The 23,218-nt window shown below is 28.0% G+C and overlaps 1 protein-coding gene across 1 annotated transcript in view; it reads left to right on the top strand.

The window, feature by feature from the left end:
- The window catches only part of LOC100214441 (uncharacterized), a 35,892-nt gene extending 13,957 nt beyond the window's left edge, over window positions 1-21,935 (top strand). The window contains exons 3-4 of the mRNA XM_065795467.1: window positions 19,786-20,280; window positions 21,140-21,935. Of these exons, the coding sequence (XP_065651539.1) occupies window positions 19,786-20,280; window positions 21,140-21,759 (1,115 nt within the window). The 3' untranslated portion in view covers window positions 21,760-21,935. The remainder of the gene's footprint in view (window positions 1-19,785; window positions 20,281-21,139) is intronic.
- Window positions 21,936-23,218: the final 1,283 nt, after the last annotated feature.

The following is a 23,218-nucleotide window of genomic DNA, read 5'->3' as shown; positions in this document are numbered from 1 at the left end:
AAAGTGCATGGTCTGTTTCCAGAGCTTTTAAGTAATGCCATTTATCTTTTAATGCAAGTCAAAGTTTCTTGAGAGGATAATATACAAGTTAGCCCTGTAATTCATTTTGTTGTTAAAGTTATGTTTAATACCATTTCTGTCATTAGCGCCATTGTGCCTCGACCACGGCAATTTTTTATGTTAAGCTTATTCTCGTATAACTCATTCATTATCAACTTTATTAGATCAGCTCCCTTCTTCTTTCCAAGTTTTTCTAGCTTTAGGAACCTTTCTTTGACCTCCCACTTCTGATTATCACTGAAATGCAAAAAACGAAAAAAGAAAGTAGTTTGCTTGCTGTGTTACAAATCGGGTGTGCTGTAATGGTGAAATATATAGATTTTTTAATTTCTCAAATAACTTCTCGAACAATTAATTTTCCGCACTTCTCCATAAATTTATTTTGCAGTAGTCAGGAAAAGTAACGAGCTTTAAACAAAATGCGTTCTTTTTGATCTCTTGAAAAATTGTTTGGAACAAAACAATGGCAAGCCGATAGTTTTCCGACATTTTAATAGTGGCTAGTCTTTGGCTAGCTACTTTTGCCGGCTGCCATTAATGGTCCACTAAGTAACAGATGAGAAAAACTTTAGCAGTCCGCTCAAAATGTCTATATAGGTCCACTGAAAACCCACTATAACATGTTTGCTGGGTAAATATATATATAAATATATAAATATATATATATATATATATATAAATATATATATATATATATATATATATATATATATATATATATACTATATATATATATATATATATATATATATATATATATATATATATATATATATATATATATATATATATATATATATATATATATATATAGATATATATATATATATGTATATATATATATATATATGTATATATATATATATTATATATATATGTATATATATATATATATATATATATATATATATATATATATATGTATAAATATATATATATATACATATTTGGGGTGGGAGTTTTCTTTTTAAGTGAGGGCCCTGTATTTACCTAAAACTCACAAAATCATCCCAGCAGCAGCAGTAGTAGTAGTAGTAGTAGTAGTAGTAGTAGTAGTAGTAGTAGTAATAGTAGTAGTAGTAGTAGTAGTAGTAGAGTAGTAGTAGTAGTAGTAGTAGTAGTAGTAGTAGTAGTAGTAGTAGTAGTAGTAGTAGTAGTAGTAGTAGTAGTAGTAGTAGTAGTAGTAGTAGTTTCATTATTTTTGCCGTTTAGAATATATGCAACGCACAAATATAACAAAAGGAAATGACTGGAGCAAAAAGAAGGCATCAATTAGCCTTATCAGCGAGACCCATTACAATCGTATTTTATAAGTCCGTAAAATATTAAAAAATCTTTACAAAACGTCAAGTATAAGAAGTTAAGAAACAAAAAAGTACTAAAAAATTAAAAGTAAACTTAGTTAAGAAAGGTATAAGCAAATATGCTATAACTGGTTTTCGGTGGACCTATATAGACATTTTGAGCGGATCGCTGTAGTTTTGCTCATCGATTACTTAGTGGACCATTAGTGGTAACCAATTAAAGTGGCTAGCCGATGACTAGCCAATACTTTCTATATTTTCTAATAATTAAAGGTTCTAATAATTAAAGGTTGCTGAATCTGTACTCAATGTAGTTAGTGAGACATCGATTTGCAGATCTACAGTCCATCAACAACACTTGTACACGAAATATGCTTGATTTGGTCTTATATTGATTCTTTTAAAAAAATTTGGTGCTCGCGTTTTGATGGTAAGAGCATAGAAAAACAACATTATTACTTTATTAGCACTTGGATTTCAAAGAAGTCTAGATCTTTGATTATATTTTTGCAAAACTTAAAGAAAGGCAACTCTGTTTTTATTTATAACATGTTACACAATATTATTTTGAAATTTAATTTATCAAATAAAGTTTCCGTTGTAATATGTGACACAACTGCAGTAAATACAGGTTCTAAAATTGGAGTAATTAAGCGTTAAACAAAAATTGTTCCAGGTTTAGAGTATCATCCTTGTCAACTTCATGTCCTCGACCGGATTCGTAAACATTTTTTGAAATCATAGTTTGATTCCTTATCAGCATCGCCTAATATTAATTTATGGTTCATTAATGAGTTGATTAGTAACTACCATGATTTATTTAAAAAATGCAAGCCTAACGAGCCTGTTATTAAAAGTTAAAAACATGGCAGGATTGATTATACGGAGCTAGATTTGTTATGTAAAGGATAAAAGTGTCTTATCGAGACACAATGAATTTACCCGCAAATAATTTTTCTAAACCAGAGCCTATTTCAAATACACGATGGAATTCAAAAGCTATCTATTGCTTAAAATATATACTTTTGACAAAAAAAGAATCAATAATAGAGGCGTGCAATTTTATTGTAGATCACTGGGTCATGCCATGGTTCTCTTCCAGAAGAAATGTTGACGATTTAGCAAAATTAAAATTGGCATTAACAAGTAATTGTCTTTAGTGTTTGGAAAGACACTGTAATATTTGATATGATTTTTCATTAGACACTGATTACACAAATGAAGTTTGTGTAATCAGTGTCTAATTTAACTTTACCAAGCAAAAGTTTGCATGCTAAAGTTAAATTGTTCTTTCTAAGAAACGTCATCAACTTAGTGACCAAATTAATAAGACACTGTAATGTAACTTTGATCTACCTATATGTGTTATTGTAGTAAAATTATTTGGTGTTTAAACTATATTTACTTTCATTGCACAATTTTCAAGACTTATAACTAAAAGCTTAAAACTCAACAAACAATATCTTTACCCCCAGTTACATAGATTTTTATGCGTAGTATGTAAGCATGAAGGCTAGCTACGTTTGACAATATGCCTGCAAATTTGGGAGCCCTTTTTCATATTTATGGGTCCTTTTCAAATATAAGGCCTTTTCTCTAATAATTCACCTAGTAATAGAAGGTTTTTAAGATTTTAACGCCCTTATGACAAGTTGGGGGAGGGGGATCTTTAACCCTTTAGACACAGCATTGTTTCTATGGTATTTTGAGTACTATTTGATTTTTTTACTTTTTTTTTTTAACTAACGTTTTAGTTTATAAAGGTCATTTCCTTTAACTTAAGGCTTTTCAATCAGTCGCAACAATTGATTTTTGAAAAATTTTATCATTTCAAGTTTACGCAGAGGGTTTGAATCTGTTGCGGTTTAAATTATTTTTAAAACAACTTTTATAATATTTCTTCACCGTTAGTGTTAGTTCAAACAGATTTTAAGAAAAAAATGTAAATATTTCCCACCCCTAATATATATATATATATATATATATATATATATATATATATATATATATATATATATATATATATATATATATATACATATATAAACATTTTATTTTGTTCTTTTTATTACATTTTAAATAAGTATTTAGTTACAATATTTAAAATACAAAATATAATAACAAAAAATATATATATAATGTTTGTTATTAAAAATAAATCAACCCGGGGACTCCTAGAAAAACATACGCACAGTGGGCCAAACAGTGGACAAAAGTTTAGGTAATAGGTGATAATATAAAATGACACATTAAAGTCATTGTTGGCGTTATACAAGAAAAAATGTTGCTATATAAGCAGTGCTAATGTGATAATTGTATGTAGAAACAATCTTAGACTGCAGTTTATGGAAATGTGAATGTTAACTTCATAAATTATTGCACAAAATTATTTTTTCATGAAATACCTAATGAATTAACTAAAATTTAGCAAAATTTTAGTGTTTTTTAACTAATTTTTTATCAGAAAAAATAATTCATCTCAAAAAGTTGGAACTAGTAAATCCATATATTTTTAAACTCCTATGATAAAGAGGAATAAAATGCTTTTTAACTAAATTGTGCCAACTTAGCACTTTTAAATAAAAAAAAGTGGAAGAATGACCCTACCTCTTTTGTTTAACTTTTTAGAGACGAAGATGTGTTCAGTAAAAGTGCCTGTCTAGAAATTAAAAAAAGGATTAAAACCAATTTTTTGACCAACACCTCAACCCCCCACCCCCCCCATTTTTTCTCTCTTCTATTGAACTTTTATTTTCAACTAAACTTAATCTAGTTAATAGAATCATTAATAACAAAAAGTATTGCTGCATTTAAATTTGTTTTAAAATGAACGAGTTGAAAGAGTTAAAATCAAAACTGAGTGCATTGTGGTGTATATTGTAATAATATACTATTTTTACTTATCACATAAACTTGTTTATATTTTTAATTATATTACTTGAAGTTCAAATCATTTCGTTTTAAAGAATCATGAGAAACTCTTCAATCATTGTTTGTCTTTAATTTTGACATTGAAGAGTTAAAAAACAAAGGTTTCCTTATGTATAAAGAGGGAAAACAATTTAATGTAAAGGCAATAGTGCAGTTATATATGATGTATATGAAAGCAGTGAATCTTTTTTTAGGAGTTAAAGGTGCATTTTGTAATCTGTGCACATTCATCAGTGTTTGAATATTGATTGAATTGAAAATGGTTTTGTAGTCAATCGAGAAACTTTAACTACGAATGAAATATTTAACCAACTTGCACAAGAAGACAGTTCTTAACTTAAAAAAACTCTGATTATATTACAAGGACTGGACAAACCCTCAAACTAATTCCAACCTGTGATATTAAAATAAATACATTTAAAATTAATGATAATTCTATAGGTTATTTATGTCTTACTGAGTACATTAGACCATTCCATTGAGACTGTTATACATGTAGAGACTGGTGTTTTTGATTGGTCTGAGTCCCCTTTCAGTGCTTCTAAAAGATTTCTGAAGCAGGCAGAGACTTCATTACAAACAGAGATATTAAAAAAAAAAACTGGTATAGAATGGGACTCCTCTGATAAAATTGTAAAAAGAAGAAGAATAACAACAGGTTATATAGTTACTGAACTGTTTTACAAAAAATTAAACAGGGATTTAATTATTGCACAATTGCCTGCTCCATATCATGCAGTGTTTCAAAAGTTTGAATTGGTACTTTCAGTAATTCTTTAAGTACTTTCTTAAAAAAAAAATTTATTTGGATCAATATAAAAGCTATTGTCTATTCCTATTTAATGAGTTTTTGTTGTTGTTGTTGATTCACTTCCTCAAAGCCGTGAAGACCACTACAGGCAAGGAGGCTACTTAATTGTGGTTTTAACCCTCTCTCAACTCTATATATTTTTTTTTTTTTTTTTTTTTTATAGGTGCCCCAAGAAGTCCTAACGGTCTTGTCACAGAGCACCGCGGAAGTGCATTTAACCAGGAAGTTCACGCCTCCTTCCTTACCGTGACGCGAAAATATGTCCAGAGCTCGTTTCGAACCTGGATCCTCCTGCTTATAAAGCAAGCGTTCTAACCACTGCGCCACGGCCGCACAGCGCCACGGCCGCACAATATATCTTTGAAATACGAACCTTGAAAAACAAGGCCGATGCGCGGAGAAACAAATTGAGCGCGGTAGAAACAAGTTGAGCGAGGTTGCGTTTCCACCTGAAACAAAAATAAATTTATCTGGACCATGGATTAGTATAACACTATCACTTCACTAACTGATTGATTATTCTTGGGGGCTAACTTTGAATAATTAGGAAAGCGGTTTGGAAAATCTTTATGATTCAGGGTTAAAAGGTAATAACAAAACATTAGGATTGATACATACTAGACCCTCAAGAAAAAACTCCTAAATTGTCAGTTTAACAGACACCGTTAACAGATTGTGGATATGATCTGATCAAATTATTTTTGACAAGAGATAGAAGTTAAAAGTATCCTTCAAATTTGGGTATGAAAAAGCATATAAGATGATAAATATTGTCATAAATAAAATGTCTCTAATAACATATTATCTGAAGATGACACATATTTTAAAATGTTAACATATGGATAAATTACATATTTTAATACTTCTTTTGATAATTTTTGTTGTTTTTGTCATTGATGTACCTATGTGTTCTTTGTATTACAAAATATACATACGTATTTATTAACATTTATACGTATTTTTGTTATAACCAATAAAAAAGCAAGTTTTGAGAAATTTTTAATATTTTGTTTTTTTAAATTATTACCTAAATATTCTGTAACAAAATTATTTTTTAGTTTTTCCAAAATTTACACATAAAAGCCTTTTCAAAAAGTCCTTAATCAACTCCATAGCAATTTTCGTTCAAAAGTTATGATCCAATGTCCGTGAAAACAACTGTTTGTTCCACTGTGATACGGTCTTGTCGTCGAGTACTGCTAAGAAATGTTCGCATTAAAATTTATAAGATATTTACAAGATAAAAAACAACAATAAAAAAAAAAAAAATTATATGTTTAAACTTGTCAAAATATGTCAAATAAAGATGCTTTGCGAAAAATGTGATGATTGAAGCCTGGGAACAAAAAACCACCATAACTTTTGCCCTAATCATAAGAGCAACATGTTGATAAAATATTTTTTGTATTATTCTCAACTAGACTTATATTCATCGATAAATTTTAAGTTTCATAGTATTATTGAACGCTGAGAGGTTCAAAAATTATGACCATATAAAGTTTGTTCCCAGGCTCCGATCATCGCAATTTTTTGCAAAAGCATTCTTATTTAACATAAGTATAAACATACAAATGTTTAGAGTTTGCTCCTGGAAGTTAACTCAAAGACCAAAAAATGCTAGATCCCCTCCTTGTTCGTAATCATGTGTGAACAAATACTGATACTGTCTGAATATATTATAATAATGTTACGTCTAATTAAATAATTTGCTTTTAAATAAATCAAAACCATTAACCTCAAAAAAAATTTTAAATTGTTAACAAAAAACTTGTTTATAAGCATAATAAATAAATTATGGAATCGAAAAGTATTAAATGGCATTTGTTACACTAGTATAGTAAATATAATATAAATATTATAATAATATCTTTGTGAAACGACAATGCAAATAGTACAAGACTAATTCAAAGCAGATTCCTTATAAAACAAAATAAAACCAAAAGACCGTGCAAAAAAAAAACAAAAAAACAATTGCTGTTCTTTTTATTTATTAATGTCTAGATATAAACTTAGTTCATTCTTTGCCGTATTCCTTATTAGTCCTCTTACCTTATAAGCCCTTATAAGACCTCTACGTTACTATGAAAATGTTGGTTTATTTCAAGATTTTGAATTTAACTGAAAAAGTTCTATCTTTTCAATCGAATTAAAAATCTTGAATGTGTGACAAATGTTTTTGTTTTTAATCTGTAAGGTATTTTTTTTTTGATTATGGGAAACTTCATTACTTCCTTTTGACGCTCTTGGATTCCTGATGTATATAAAAGTTTTCTTTCCAGTTTTAACAAATTATTAAGTTATATATACAAAGTTCATATATCGAGAAACTTGCTCTACAAATGAAAACACATTATAAGCCAGACGAAGCCCAAAATATTATTGAAATGATAATAGTTTATCAAGTAAACATTCTGCTTTAGCTCTGTTAGGATCATTTGATTCAGAAGTTTTTTGAAGCTCTAAAACAATTACTTGAAAATTTTTCAGAATTGCACCATACTATTTGGCCCTCGCAATTAAACGAGTTGGACAAGGAGCACTTAAATTGATTTACTTAACATCCTTGTCAAGTATATCACATTGTAATTTTTTAACAGAATTGTAAAACTTTAACAGCTGGCACAATTCCTGTCCCTCATTCATACAACTGACTTGTTTACAAGCATCTTGAAGAACAAGGTTGAGCTGATGTGCATAACAATGTATAGAAATCGCTTCATTGACATCATATTAAAATAGTTTAGCAACACCACTTAGATGCCCTGACATTGAAGCAGTACCATCTTAACTTTGCCCCCGCACCATTTTCTTGTCTAGTCCACATCTTAATAAAACATCACATATTGCATAAAAAAGTGACTTACTGTCGGTAGCATCAACTGCATAGAGACCAAGAAAATCTTCGTATATTGTAAAATTTTCAGAAACTGATCGAACGCATATAGATATTTGCTCAATACCGAAAATGTCTCGAGTTTTATCGCATATTACAGAAAAAAAAATTCTAGATTTAATAGCACTAAGTACATTTCTTAGCACATAATTTGCCATTAGTTATATCATCTCGTTAACAATATCATAAGACATGTACTTACTGTTTGACAGTCAGCTCGATAGAGGTGGATAATCTTTATTCCTCATTAAAGTAAGTATTAAGATTGTCTTTAATTTCATCATTCCGTCGAATAGCTAAACATTGTTGAGTAACACATTTTAATGTAGAGGTTACACGAATTAGGCACTCGTAATGCTCATCGCATTACTTATCATGCATTTAACTTATCATTTGATGCATGTTTTTTAAACCTGCCGCACGTAGTGTAAATTATTTTTCCTATGCCTCCTTATGAAATTATGATAGATCATATTTTCTCAGTCTTTCCACAGCTTTTTTCCAATTGTCATAACCAATTGTCAAAAAATGTTGTTCGCTGGATTTTGAAAAGGATACCAGATTTTTCTTGACAGCACCAACTCAAAAGTAATAAAATACTTACTTTTTGGAATGACATTGATGAATCCAAGGGTTATATGTAATCCATTTTTCATTAAAAAATCCAGGTTGTTTGCCATATACATTTATTGATTGCTTCAATATTGGCAGGATTTTTTTCTGTTTTTTCGGCATTCCACTCACAGCAGGAAAAGATTTTTTACTGTCGTTTCCTTCTTGAATAATTTCTTCCGTTGGTACAGTTGTACTTGAAGAATGCTTGTCATGTAGAAAGTAAGAAATCAGTGTTCGTTGTTTTTTATGAGACGGTTCCGTCATGACTCTTCGTAGTTGTAAGGAAATACTAGTCGTAAGATTAGGAATTGTGAGTTATGTAAAATGTGCTTATGTATAGATTTAAATAATATTCACAACCGTTAATCTCTCCCTTGTTAATTGTAAAACATTGTTCAATGCAGACACATAAAGTTATTATTTCAAATACAAAACGCTAATTGCTCCCTAAAAGCTTGTAAAACGTGATTCGAAGCAAATACGTTGAGTTAGTATTTCAAATACAAAAGGCTAATTTCCCTATAGCGGGTTGTAGCTGTGATTTAAAACAAGATGAAAAACTTTTAAAATAATAGTTTTACAGACTTGAGAGTAGAGGAAGGAGGGGGGCTATAATACCAAAAGCCCTCACACTTTTAAAAGTGAGGTGGCTGAAGCCCCCAAAGCTCTCACTGTTCCGTCACCCCTGTGTTTAGCAATCGTTTCAGTTTAATAAGGAAAACATGGCTGTTTTCCTTAATAAAGTAAGATAAAGTACTTGAGGTTTGTCAAATTGATGGATCAACCATACTATTGAAACAGGGATATTGTATAATACAGTAAAAATGATACAGTATAATGCCTTAATATTTGTTTACTAAAACAGATTTAAAAAAACACAGATTAATTAATCTTTAATCTGTGTTAACTAACACAGAATAATGAAACTAATAGAAAAAATTAACAACGAAAATTTTACTATTTACTCTTGCTGCGATAACAAATTTTTATCTTACTGTGCATATTTAACATTAGTGACAGATTTTTCTCTTATCGTGAAGGTTGCACTAAACTGACTTGTTACAAGTCACTCTTATTTTGGTATGCGACACACAGATACCATACCATTACAAAATTTATTACTACATTACTTTTTTAATTTTACATGTTTAAAATTTTATATAATAAAATTCAACACATTAATTTAAACATTAATGCGGAGGTTTATTACCGATTTTTCATTGTTTTCATTCTGTTATTTATTCAGTTTCTCATAGAAGGTTTTTCGGCATTTCAGCGTTTCGGCTTTTTAGAATTTGACGTTTAAGAAACTCCCGTTTTTATTGAGGTTTATCATCAAATTTAAATGTCGCCTAATTTTCATTACTGGTTTCACATTCTTTACGGAAATTTAGTAGTATAAAATACAACGATTCTTAACGGTGAAAGCATTTATATTTTAATTGGTGTTTTTGGTAAATATTAGGAGATAGAATTTAAATTAAACGTTTTCAAAAATTCTTTAAATGCATTTCTTTTATTGCTGCACTATTATTGGATGCTCGTTTTGCATGGAATACTGCTAATCATGAAGTTTTTAATTATTAAAAACAAAATCATTACAAGAGATATATATAACATAAATAATATTATCTAAATTTCTAGTTTTAGAAAAATAATTAGGCCAGGAGATTTAAATCCCAAACAAATCTAATTGGACATTCCTCTGATGAACTTAAAACTTGGGTCCAAATTTTACACATTTGCATAAGAAGTTGCTCTCAATGGAAGTATTTATACTTATTGTGTTATTGCAGGAAACAAACACCAAAATATAGGTAAATTCTAAAAAATTCACTAAAACAAAATCTTCTGAAAACACAATCTTCTGAAAACAAAGCTTATCAGATAATTTTTTGTTTTTAAATAATTGTTTTTAAATAAAAAAAAGAAGAAAAAAAGATGTTTTAAACATTTGCCAAAGGTTCTAGTTTATTGTAATACACAAATCGGATGCTTTTCAAAAATTAGCCAAAGAAATTAAAAAGTAAATAATCAATCAAGAGAAACATATTTCCCAATATATTGACTTTATAAAAACTCATTTACTAGAAGTTTAAGCATTTTTTAAAGTAGCATTTTATCTTTCAATAACAATTAAAAAAACCATTTATGTGATAATTGATACTCGTAAAAATAATAAAATTGATCTTGATGCAAGAGCCGAATTGACACTTTCTGATATCCACCAATTAATAGAATTATGTCCTAGTTGATGCTACCTTTATTATATTCAATTATTAATAGAACTATGTGCTAGTCAATACTAGAGTAAAAATGTAAGAACAACCATGTAAGAACAACCTGATGCAAAGACTTTGTTTGAAACTATGAATATTGAACTCAAAAATTTCAACCTCTGGTTTATAGCAAATAAATTATCCCTAAATTGTAAAAAAACTAGCTTTACTCTATTTCATAAAAAAAAACAATCAATTAATCTTTCGAAAAAGCTGCCTAAACTGTTTATTAATAAAAATTAAATTAAACGTGAAAAATACACAAAATTTTTAAGAGTACTTTTTGATAAAAATTTGTCATGGAGAAACCATATTGGTCTTCTTGAAACAAAAGTGTCCTCTGTAATAGGTGTTTTGTATAAGTCAAAACCTTTTCTCGATAGTAAATCACGTAATATGCTTTACTTTAGTCTTGTACATAGTCAGCTTTTGTACGCAAATATTGTATGGGCCAGCACCCATAAAACCAAATTGCTAAAATTGCAAAGTCTGCAAAACCATGCATGCAAAGCAATTAATTATTTAAATAGGTTAGTAAACCCGGCTCCAGTGATGTAAAGCATGATGGTTCTAGATATTGAGAAACTTAACACATTACAGATATTAATTTTTATGTATAAATATAAAAACAATCATCTACCAAGCGTTTTTTCAGATAACTTTCTTATATCATTTTCTGAAAAATATAATCTGCGTTCAAATACCAGGAACGACTATCAACTAGGAAAAATTAAATCACAGCAGTCAAGTTTTCTAATTACAAACCGTGGTCCATCAATATGGAATCGTTTCCAAAATAAAAATATTAAAGACTTAAAAAGCATTTCATCGTTTAAACAACAAACTAAAATGCATCTCTTTAATTCCTGACATATATATTATAGTTTGCAGTATTTGTTTTCAGATTTTTTTGTATTTTTCTTTTTATTTATTTTTTATTTTTTTCTTCTTCTTATGTGTTTTAATTTTATTAAATTTTTTATTTTTCTTTAAAAATTAAAGTGTTTTTTTATTTTTATTTCAATGAGTGACTAAAGGGGCTCTATGAAAAGGTTGTGATGATAAACGCATCATCCTTACCTTCTTTGAGTCCCTGACTGATTATAACAGTATATATATATATTATAAATTAAAAAGATTAAAAACGTTTTTTATAAAGGTTTTTTATGTTTACGATGTTATTTATTTTATATGAAAAATTGTAATATTGTTTAATCAGCGAAATAAAAGTTAAATAAAATAAATAAAAAAAAACCATATCTAAGTCAGACTTATTTGAAACGGTAACATTGCTGAAGTATTTTACAAAAGTTTTTGTGCGTATTTGCTATTTTATTTACTATTCCATGTAATAAAGTTTTTAAAACGTTTGAAAAATCGCTTGTGAAAAGAGACTCAGTGATAAAACAAATTATCTTTTTTAAACTTCTCTTTTTCTTTTATCTAATTGAGCTAGAACTTTGTAAAGCTGATATGGACAAAAAAAATTAGAGATTTTTTTTTTTATCTTTTATTGTTAATAAGATTTCTGTATTTTTAACAATAGTTTGTGTTATATTTTAAAGGGCAAATGAATAACAAATCTCGGCAAATCAGTAACAAATCTTCGCGTCACAACAAATCAGTAACATATTTTCGCGTCACGGTAAGGAAGGAGGCGTGAACTTCCTGGTTAAATGCACTTCCGCGGTGCTCTGTGACAAGACCGTTAGGACTTCTTGGGGCACCTAAAATAAAAATTTAAAAAAAAAAAAAAAAAAAATCTCAAAAATAAAAAATCCATTCACGGATTAAAAATTTACCATAAGATACGCAACTCATTAAAGTTTTTTAATGTACAGACCTTGTTCGATTCTTTTTACATCTACTTTTTTAAAAGCATTTATCCACTGTAAAAGTTTTATAAATGCACCTTAAATCTTAAATTTTAAAATTGAACATGTATTAAACATGTTAAATGTCTTAACAAAACCAAGATAAGTAAGATCAACTAGCAGCGTATTAGTTCAAATCTATAAAGTCAACTGTTTCAATAAGATTTGTTGTACATGAATTTGATTTTACAAACCCATGCCAGTTCGGATAAAATTGGATTAGTAATGATATCTTTAGGAGACTTTTACAAAATCCGCAAAGGTTTTACTAACAATCAAGGTATAGGAATTTAGATATCCAAATTGCAAGTAGGACATGTTGGTATGTATAGAATCAAAATAAGCGGAAGAGTCAATGAGTCTGGTCAATATTTATATGTTATGGATGAGCAAGGTTAGGTACAAATTGATTTATCACATTTTATGTTCTTTAGCTTTAACACTTAACACTTTCAATAGTGATAGTAGAAATATCAAAACTAATGTAACTGTAAAATTAACGGGGGAAATCAGCTTCTTTTATAAAAACGCAATAAAATTCGTTGTTCAGTACATCAGGAATCGATATTTGATTATTAAATTTGCAATCATAAATATTTTTAATAGCTATTATATTTTTTAGAATTTTTTACTGTTCTTTAATTATTAATGTTGTTTTAAAAAAGTTTTTAAGTTTTATTTAACTTTTGTACAAGATTTATTTTGCAGTATTTTCTAATCTTCAAAATTTCACTAATAACTTGTTTTTACCATTTATCTGATCTTTAAAATTTCATATTTAACTTGTTCCACCATTCTTCTAGTCCTCAAAATTTCACAATTAAGTTGTTTTCAACATTCTTCTAATTTTTAAAATTTCTTAGTGAATTTGTTTCCTACCATTTTTCTGGTCCTCAAAATTTCATAATTAACTTGTTTTTACCATTCTCTTTAGAATAACATAAACTTTTTTGTCACTCTAGTTTAAAGAACAATTTTATATATTAAACTTTGTTCTTTCTTTAAAATTCTTTAACCCATAGTTTATCCACGGTGTATACCTTTTCTTGAATTTAAATTATTTTAAGAATAGGGTCATGGCACCACCTACCGCGACTTTTAACTTCAAAACTTTTAACTTCAAAACTTCTTAACTTCAAAACCATAACAGATTTTTATTTAGGGTTTTCGTATTAATATTTTATACTCAGTTATTAACTAAATTATATAATTCGAATTTGAGTAAAGTTATTTTTTTAATATTTTTTTTTTTTTTTTGTAAGATCTAGTACCTTTCTTCACGTACCGTGATAAAGCACCACCTACCGTAATCGATTCTCCACCTACCGTGTATGAAAAAAATCGTATATTTTAATTTTACTTTTATATATTTAAATCGAGAAACAAATACATAAATTTAATATGATTAGAAAACAAAGAAGACATTGGTTATAAAATTATTCACCAAAGCTTTTTTCTGAATTTAAACTTTTTTTCTTTTTAATTTTTCATTTTTTTTTTTATGTTTTTTTTTTGTCTTTTATTTTTGTTTTATTTTGTTTTCTTTTAGATTTTGTTTTTCTTTTTCTTTCAATTCTTTTTTTTCAGCAGCTTTATTTTTACGTTCAATTTTTTTGATATCTTCTTCTTCCTTTGCATTTTCTCTAGTTATTTGAATCTCTAACTATTTGGATTAAGTTACAACACTCGGTAATCGTTCAACTTGTTTCAGCCTTTTTTTCGTGATTGTTTGGATTAAGTTACAACACTCGGTAATCGTTCAACTTGTTTCAGCCTTTTTTTCGTGATTGTTTGTTTTGGCCATAAAAGAAAGTCGTGTAATGGGTTTACATCTTTTATTATTTGTTTATTTGAATCTGGTCGATCTGCTGCTTATTTACTTTCACCGGATTCATCAATTATTACGTTTTTTCCAAATTCGCTAACATTACTAGATACGATTTTATTTTGCGTACTGCTAATATCTAAGTACGATTCTTTATTGATTTCATTGTTCAATACATTATTGTTGGCTTCTATTAAATTTATGGTTTGTTTGGAGCTATCGCTAAATTTAAGTTTTTTCCAAAAATTAAATAATTCTCTGAAACCAGTTTTACCTTCCCATTCTTTATTTGCTAACTCAAAACCAGCTTCGTCTAAATTAAAAACACGAGATGGATTATTTAGGTAATGCGCATCATCGCCTAATAATTCATACACTTCATTAAACCATTTTCTTATCGATGCTTCAGTTATAAGACCTCTAGCTCGACTAATATGCTCTGCTCGTTTTTGCGATAATTTCTTATGACGACGCATAAATTTATAAAACCAGTTTTTACTTGGGACATCATCTTTAAATGGTGTTTTTATACCTCGCCCTGAAACTGTTTTTTGTACCGCCTTAATTAATAATTTTTTTGTTATCGAAAAATCCATGTTAATGCACTGCATTAAGCAAGCAACCAATTCATTCTCTATTTCTTCTCCAAGATATGATTTAAAGCCAGAGTTTTGACGTTTGGGTTGGCTTTTACCAGATAATTTGTTGCGCAAGGTACTTTCAGGAATATTAAACTTTTTGCTGACACATAAAAAATTTTTGACCCTTTATTTAAAGCTCTAAGTGCTACATGCAGTTGTTCTTCTGAATACAAAAGCTTTTCTCAAATATTTTTTTTCTTTTTTGACCCTTGCTATCTTTGTAATCAAATTCATTTTACATTAAAAATAAAGTATATATAAAACATATCAAAAAAATACTTCCTAGGGAGTAATTCCACGTCAAAACAACCAATTTTTTTTTTAAATGCAACCCTATATCCTTAGATTTTTTTTATATTTTTACCATAGTTAGTACATTATAAAATAAGATAAATCCCAAAATTTCAAGGTCTAACTCCCAACGGTTTGTGAGTAATGGTTGATTTAACTTTGGCTACTATTATTGTTTTGGTCATTTTCCGCCATTTTTAAATTTACATTTCTCCTTATAAAACCAAGTCTATAAACATTTGAGTTCTAAAAATAAGTGACTTAGTTAATTTCTAGGTGAGGAATTTGAATATATAAATAAAAAACTCATTTTATAATTAAAAAGTACCTAAATATCAATTATAAATGTTAAAATAGTGAACACCTGCCCCAGTAACATTTTTAGGTGTGCAGTAAATTTTTTAGGCCTAAAATTTCAAATTAGATCATTGTATGTTTGAAGAACATTGTGTGAAAAAATCATTTCTGCCAAATACATAGTTTAAAAATTAAATGAAAAATATTACAAAAAAAGCAAATATAGCATATTTCGCTTATCGTAGTATTCAAAATAAATAAAAATGATGCATACTTGAATTGATATACAATTTTTTTTAATATATCCATTAAAAATTATTGATTTACAAATATATACTTATTAATTTTGTTAAAATCTTTTTTTGAAAGTTCATATTTGTCTGATATTATTGTTGGTGCACTTATTAATGTTATTACATTGGTGATTAGTATCCAACAATAGTTATTCCTTTTCGGCCAGAAAAACTGTTCAGATGGACCGTGTGGATGCATAAACTTTATTTTTATATCATTATATTCTTCATCTTTTTCTTCAACTACTGCAATTCACCAAAACGAGTCATATGTACATGCGTAATATTTGTATTTCTGCATTAGCTCAAAATTTATTAAACTTAAATTTTGGTAATTTTATTTTTTAGTTATATTAATAGATTTTGGATTTATATTGTTACTAGTTTTTTTAAATAATATAGATGCTTTCGAAACTGGTATGCAATGGTGAAATCCTCGACTTCCTGGTATTGTTTTTCCCTTCTCAAATCGTTTGTTTTATGTAGCTCTAACATTAACCATAGTTCCTTTATCAATTTTAAAGAACTTTATTGTGAGCGTTTTTTGAGTTCAAAATTCAAACATTGCATCGATTGTTAGTATTTGATTTTTCTTTGGACGTTTTTTTCCTGTTGTTCGTTTTACTGTATCACCTATTGCAAGAAGATTTGCCATGACTGGTTGCAAAAAATATCTATTCAGCTTTCAATAAAAAATCTTCTGAGTGATGGCATAGATTTTGAAAATTTTTATACTGTCCTCCACATCTATCAGAAAAGTAATACAATTTGAGAACTAAAGAAGGATTTCTTTGATATAATTACATAAAAAATATTTTAAATCAAATTACCTTTCATTTTTTTTTATGCACTTTATAAACATAACAACAATTGCCATTTTTCTTTTCAAATCTTTTTCCAAAGTAGTGAAAATGGTGATTACAAATGCTGAATAGTTCTTCACCAGCACGCAACTCAGATCTCCATAAAATGTTTTGACGAGTATCAGTGTCTAGGTCATGTAGTAAAAAAATCTCTTTATTTCTAGAATATGAGGTTTTATGGCATTCTGACTTTAAAACTTTACCAATATCACATGAAGTCATTTTGATAATGAATTAAAAAATGTAATACTTGCAAATTTAAAAATGCACAAGTATTAATTACATTATTTATGTAGAACTAATTGCAACATTTAAATTAGATGAATATGTCTGAATTCACCAATTAAACTTATTTTTTCAGCAATTAAACTGATAATTGGAAAAGGCAAGGAACCAAAGAACAAAAAGGAAACAAAAAATACATTAAAAAAACTTTCATAACTTGAGAACCACTTAGATTTAGATTTAGGTAGGAATTATCATTTTTTCCTAAAGTACTTTGGCGAAAATTAAAAAAAAAATCAGAGAATTTAGGGTTGTATGGCCTGGTTGTTTTGAAATGGAATTACTCTTAGGAAAAGAAATAAAAATTGCACGTTTAATTCAGGAGCGGATCCACGATTTTTTAGTGTTTGAGTTAAATAACTTCCAGGTAAGTTCTATATTCCAAACCTTTGAATGTTCATACTTATGTCATTTAAAGATGTTTTGCAAAAAATTGCGCTGCAAAGAACTTGGGAACAAAAATACTCTAAAAATTAGAAATCTAGAACGTGGGGGAAATTAATTTTTTGAAATATGAATTCTAATATCCTGAACTAGGTAGAAATTTCTTTAAGGTTATAAAATTTCATTGAAAAATAATGATTTGTTTAGAAATCATACCTAATTAAACAACCCCCCCCCCCGTTTTGAGGGGGTTGTAAACTTTACATGGTTATACCTTCTGAATGCCAAATGATTTTTTGACAAAATTTTAAAAATATGTACAATTTTTAGTCTTATTTAAGTAAGTAATTTTTCTGTTTGGAAAAATCAATTCCCTTCACGTAAATTGGGCGGATGATTTCTACTTTTTAGGGTATTTTTGTTCCCAGGCTCTTCGCAGCGCAATTTTTTGCAAACATCCTTAAATGACATAAGTATGAACATTCAAAGGAAGTTATTTAACTCAAACACCAAAAAATCGTGGTCCGCCCGTGCAATTATATATACATTTTTAATACAAAAGTAAAATATTTACAAAACTATGTATTTGGCATAAATGATTTTTTCACACAATGTTCTTCAAACATACAATGACCTAATTTGAAATTTTAGGCTTAAAAAATTTACCGCACACCTAAAAATTTTACAGTGGCAGGTGTCCATTATTTTAACATTTATAATTGATATTTAGGTACTTTTTAATTATAAAATGAGTTTTTTATTTATATATTTAAATTCCTCACCTTGAGATTAACTAAGTCACTTATTTTTAGAATTCACACGTTTAAAGGCATGGTTTTATAAACAGAAATGTAAAATTAAAAATGGCGGAAAATGACCAAATCAATAATAGTAGCTAAAATTAAAACAACCATTACTCACGAACCGTTGGGAGTTAGACCTTGAAATTTTGGAATTTATCTTATTTTATAATGTACTAACTATAGTAAAAATATAAAAAAAATCCAAAGACATAGGGTTGCATGGCCTGGTTGTTTTGACATGGAATTACTCTAGGGTTAAATTAACTTTAATTGGTAATTGAGTTGAACTGAAATGGTTTTTTAGAGAGAAAATTTCACAAAATATTTTTATAAACGGTAAGTGCTAACTATTACAATTTTCGTAATCACCTACCGTGTAAAAGATTAAACAATGTTATACAAAAAATGCTAATATTTTTTTATAAAATTTAAAATATTCAATGTTTTTACAACTATTTTAAACTTTTATCAAAAAAGTTATATAAGTTTTAAGCCGTAAAAAAACTAGACAAACTTTTTTTTAGTGTTAAAGATTTTCTTAAGAAAGCAATAAAAAATCATTTGCGGGTAAAAGAACATCTCAAATCTTTAAAAATATATCTTTTTAAAAATTATTTATTAGTGAAATAAGTTAGTTTTGTATAAAACATTACTAAAAAAATAAATTTAAAAAAAAAACATAAAAAATTTACTAATTTTTTCAGAAACCACGATAGGTGCTTCTTCACGGTAGGGGGTGCCATGACCCTAAATCATAACAAACGTGAAGTTTTTTTAAAGCAATTAAAATTATCAATTTCATAAATAATTTTTGATACTGAATACATTAGCTATTGAAATACATCTTTAATTACAGTAATTGTCCTTTATTGCGGAGAAGTACAAAATTAGAAAACTAAATTTTGTGAACAAAAACACCCCTAGAAGGTTGGCCCCCCATACCCCGAAAGTTTTATATGAATTTTTTTTGTTTGTTTATTTAAATACTTTCGTGGTAAGAATAATCTCTATATTCTAATAAAAATCGGTAAATGATTTATTAATTATGTATAACCCCCAAGTTACTTAACTTTATATTTTTTAAAATAGTTTATTGCAAATCACATGAAGATTAATAGATGTATTCTAATATTTCTATTTTAACAATTTTTATATTATACTGCTTTTGCGTTTTTGTCGGTTACTTAAGCTGTTACGACTAAAAGGGTCAGAGAACTTCCTTTTTAAACACATAAACTTAGTTAACTGCCAACAAATAATATAATTATATGACAAAGAGTGTTATTTTTGTTTTATTTGAAATCTTTAAATTTAAGGTCTTAAGTATTTGGTTTAGATTTCATAGATAGAAGAGAAGAGTTAACTTTGACTCAAGGTAATTTAATTGGAACTCTGAGCACTTTAAAAAAAGAATACACTATTTCTTTTAACATAAAACCAACTCGAAACTCTTGGAACTTTTGGGGTAGTGTTCTTCTTCTGACCACCGGAAGTAGTGCAGATGTTTATGGCGGTAGAAATCCTGGTGTGTGGTTTCATGAGGACGGCTCAGGAAGAATTCGTATTCATTCTTCAGTGAGTGGTAACCCTCATTACTATTTTGACACAAAATTTCCACTTAATTTAAATCAATGGTCCAAAGTTCGAATATATCAAAGTTTTCTAGGTGGAAAGTATTGGTTTTCTGTTGATATTAATGAAGTAAACATACATAGGGTGGAGAATTCCGATGCTAGAGATTTCGAAAAGATAAAAGTGTATGCATCTGACCCTTGGCACTTTGCACAACATGGTTCGATATCTGATCTTCTTATTTTCAGTTCAAAAGCTGGTAAGAACATTTTTTAAGCATGGTTAGTTAACTGTACTACTTTAAAGGATTAATTAAAGGAAACCCTTGCAAAATTTCTTTAAATTTCATTAACCTTAATAAAAAAAGATGTTATTTGTTTGTTAGACATTATTTTTTTTTTTTAAAAACTAAAAACATTAACATTTAATTATTTTAAATTTTGCCAAATTTAAGATTTACTTGTCTTGTTAAAGATATTTTGCATTGTTTAATTTGCCTTGTTTAAGGTAAGATCATAAGTTGTTTCTAACTTTGTGCAAAGTAAGCATTATTATTGTTTTTTAAACTAAACAAAAAATTTAAGGCTTGTATAACCCCACCCCACCCGCACCCCAAACGTGTAACTTAAGTAGCACTTTTCTGAATTTTTCTTATGGTTTCCGCTACTATGTATTTCTAATAAAATAGCGAATGCAATTTTATAGTTAAAGTAGGATTACTTACTTACAGGAAAGTATTACTTTTCCTTTAATTTTATTTTAACTTTCTTTTTAAGTTTGCTTTCAAAAAATATTTCCTTTAACGTTTGTCGCTTATTGCACAAAAAACGCAATATGGCGACAATACACAAGTTTGACAACAACAAAAACACGAAGTAAAAAAGTATCAATAGTTTAGCTATTACTAATTTGAAAACAGTAATTTTTAAATTAAATAGTTAAAATTTTAAACATAAATAATAGGTTTTAATAAACAAAGTTTGCTAATATTTTATTATTTTCAACTGTTCGCTCAACTTTTTTGTTTTTAATAAAAGTTTTGTTTTTTGCTTAATAGTTAAATATGCTCAAAAAATTTAGAAAAAACTTTTTTTAATTTATAAACAAAATGTTTTTAGATTGGGAATGGTTTGATAATTCAAAACGAAATTATGTCAACTGGCAATCATATTATCCTCATGGAGATAAATTTGAATGTTCTTATTTACACAATGTTGATGGAGGTTGGGCGAACAATTTGCACTGTGGTGATTACCTCAACTATTACATATGCAAAAAACAAGCTACTGTTGCTGCATTCATAAATGTCACAACCGAATTTCACAAGCTTCGCGGACCATGTGATAACGGATGGTTTCTTTTAGGGGAGAAATGTTACCACGTAAGTCTTAGTAAAGTAGATTATTTTGAGGCGATGATTCAATGTCAATCAATGAAAGGTCAACTAGTGTCCGTACATAGTAGTAAAGAAAATGCAGACTTAACAAGAGTGTTTGATACATGCGAAACACCGTGGATAGGACTCGAAAACATTGATCCTAATAAAGTAAGTGAAAACGCAGGATGGAAGTGGAGTGACGGTACACTTGTTAATTATCATAATTGGAAAGATGGAGGAATTGAAAAAGACCATACAAAACAGTGTGGCATGCTGCAGAGAGGAGCCAAATGGGAAAATGTTCCTTGTTGGGAGCTACATCCATTTGTCTGTGAAAAACCGAAACCCTTAACAAACTAATTACATAGTTCAAAAAATAAAATTAACTCAAAATAAGATATTAAGAAAATCTGAAAGGCAATTAAACAATGTCTGTATAAATTATTATTTAAACTATTAAATAGTTAATATTAAATTAAGAAATGTAATACAAAAAATATTATCTGTAAGATAAATAACTAAAAAATTTTTTTTGGGAGTATTCAAAATTTTTTTTTTTAATTTCAACTTACTATTCTTCATATTTTTGAAATAAGTCCATTTATTTGCCCCAGTCGCGCTATTGTACATACACATATATAAACTCACAAATTATGTTAGATACATAGAAATACTTAACTGAATATCAACATACATACATGCATTAGTTCATGATTTTGTTGCGACGCAACAATTAATAATGTAATATACTTACTTTGTAAAATTAAAAAAAAGAAAAGAAAAAAAAAAAGGCTAAAGTTTTTTCTTTTAAAAAGTAATAGAAATTAATTAGAAATGTGTTTTATTAAAGATCTTTTATATTTTAAGTTTTAAGTATTAGTATCATAAAAATTATTTTTTAAACTATTTTTTAGGCGCTTATTACCTTTTTTATGCTGATTCAGCATTAAATGCAGAAAAATCAATAAAAAAGAAAACTACATCTTCTCAGCTGTTTTATGACATTACAAGCTAAAACTTACCGCACTGATGGATTATAGTGTAATAAACAAAACCTTATTAGAAAAACTTAAAATAATATTTATTTTTAAAATGGCAACATTTTTAATTTTAAAGGATATTTTCTATGCAAAAATCTTTGGTAAAATATAAATATATTCAAATGGAAACAAGTTTAAGGTTAGTTCTAGTAAGGTATTGCAGTTCTAGGTAAAAAGAAACAACCCTGAAAATTTGAAGTTAATTGCATATCTAGTTTAGAAAATATGAATAATTTGCTGTACGCAGTTAGACAAAAAAATACGATTGAGAAATCGAGCTTCAAAGTTTAAAAACAATACATTAACAGAAAAATTCCATACACTTATTTTAACTAACAACATTATCACATATCCATAGGAACAAAAATTATGTTGAGTAGGGGGGGGGGGGTAGTGCTTGATTAAGGGACCCCGAAATATTTTAAGGACCTTTTTTAGTCATTTTCTCTTCAATAAAATAGCCCTGGGCCCCGAAATGTCTTAATCGCCACTGTGGGGAAGGGGGCAATAGGTCAAATAGTAGTAGTTCAAAATTTTTTGTCATAGGAACTTATGCCAAAAATACTGATAACAAATTAAGTCTTTTCTATTCTTTTTTTTCTTTTATATCTTAATTTGTTGTTGTTTGCTTTTTCTAAAAACTAACTTCAAAATTATTTGTTTGGAAAATTACTGGGGGCAAATGCCCCTGCTGCCCCCTTCCCTCGTTGCTACGGGCCTGGTTTAGTAATTATACAAACCCAAAAATAAAAATAACTATTTAAAATTTAGTTCTTAGA

This window comes from Hydra vulgaris, chromosome 04 (genome assembly GCF_038396675.1).
Source record: "Hydra vulgaris chromosome 04, alternate assembly HydraT2T_AEP".
Lineage (NCBI taxonomy): Eukaryota > Metazoa > Cnidaria > Hydrozoa > Anthoathecata > Hydridae > Hydra > Hydra vulgaris.
This window is presented reverse-complemented; position numbering and strand designations above follow the sequence as displayed.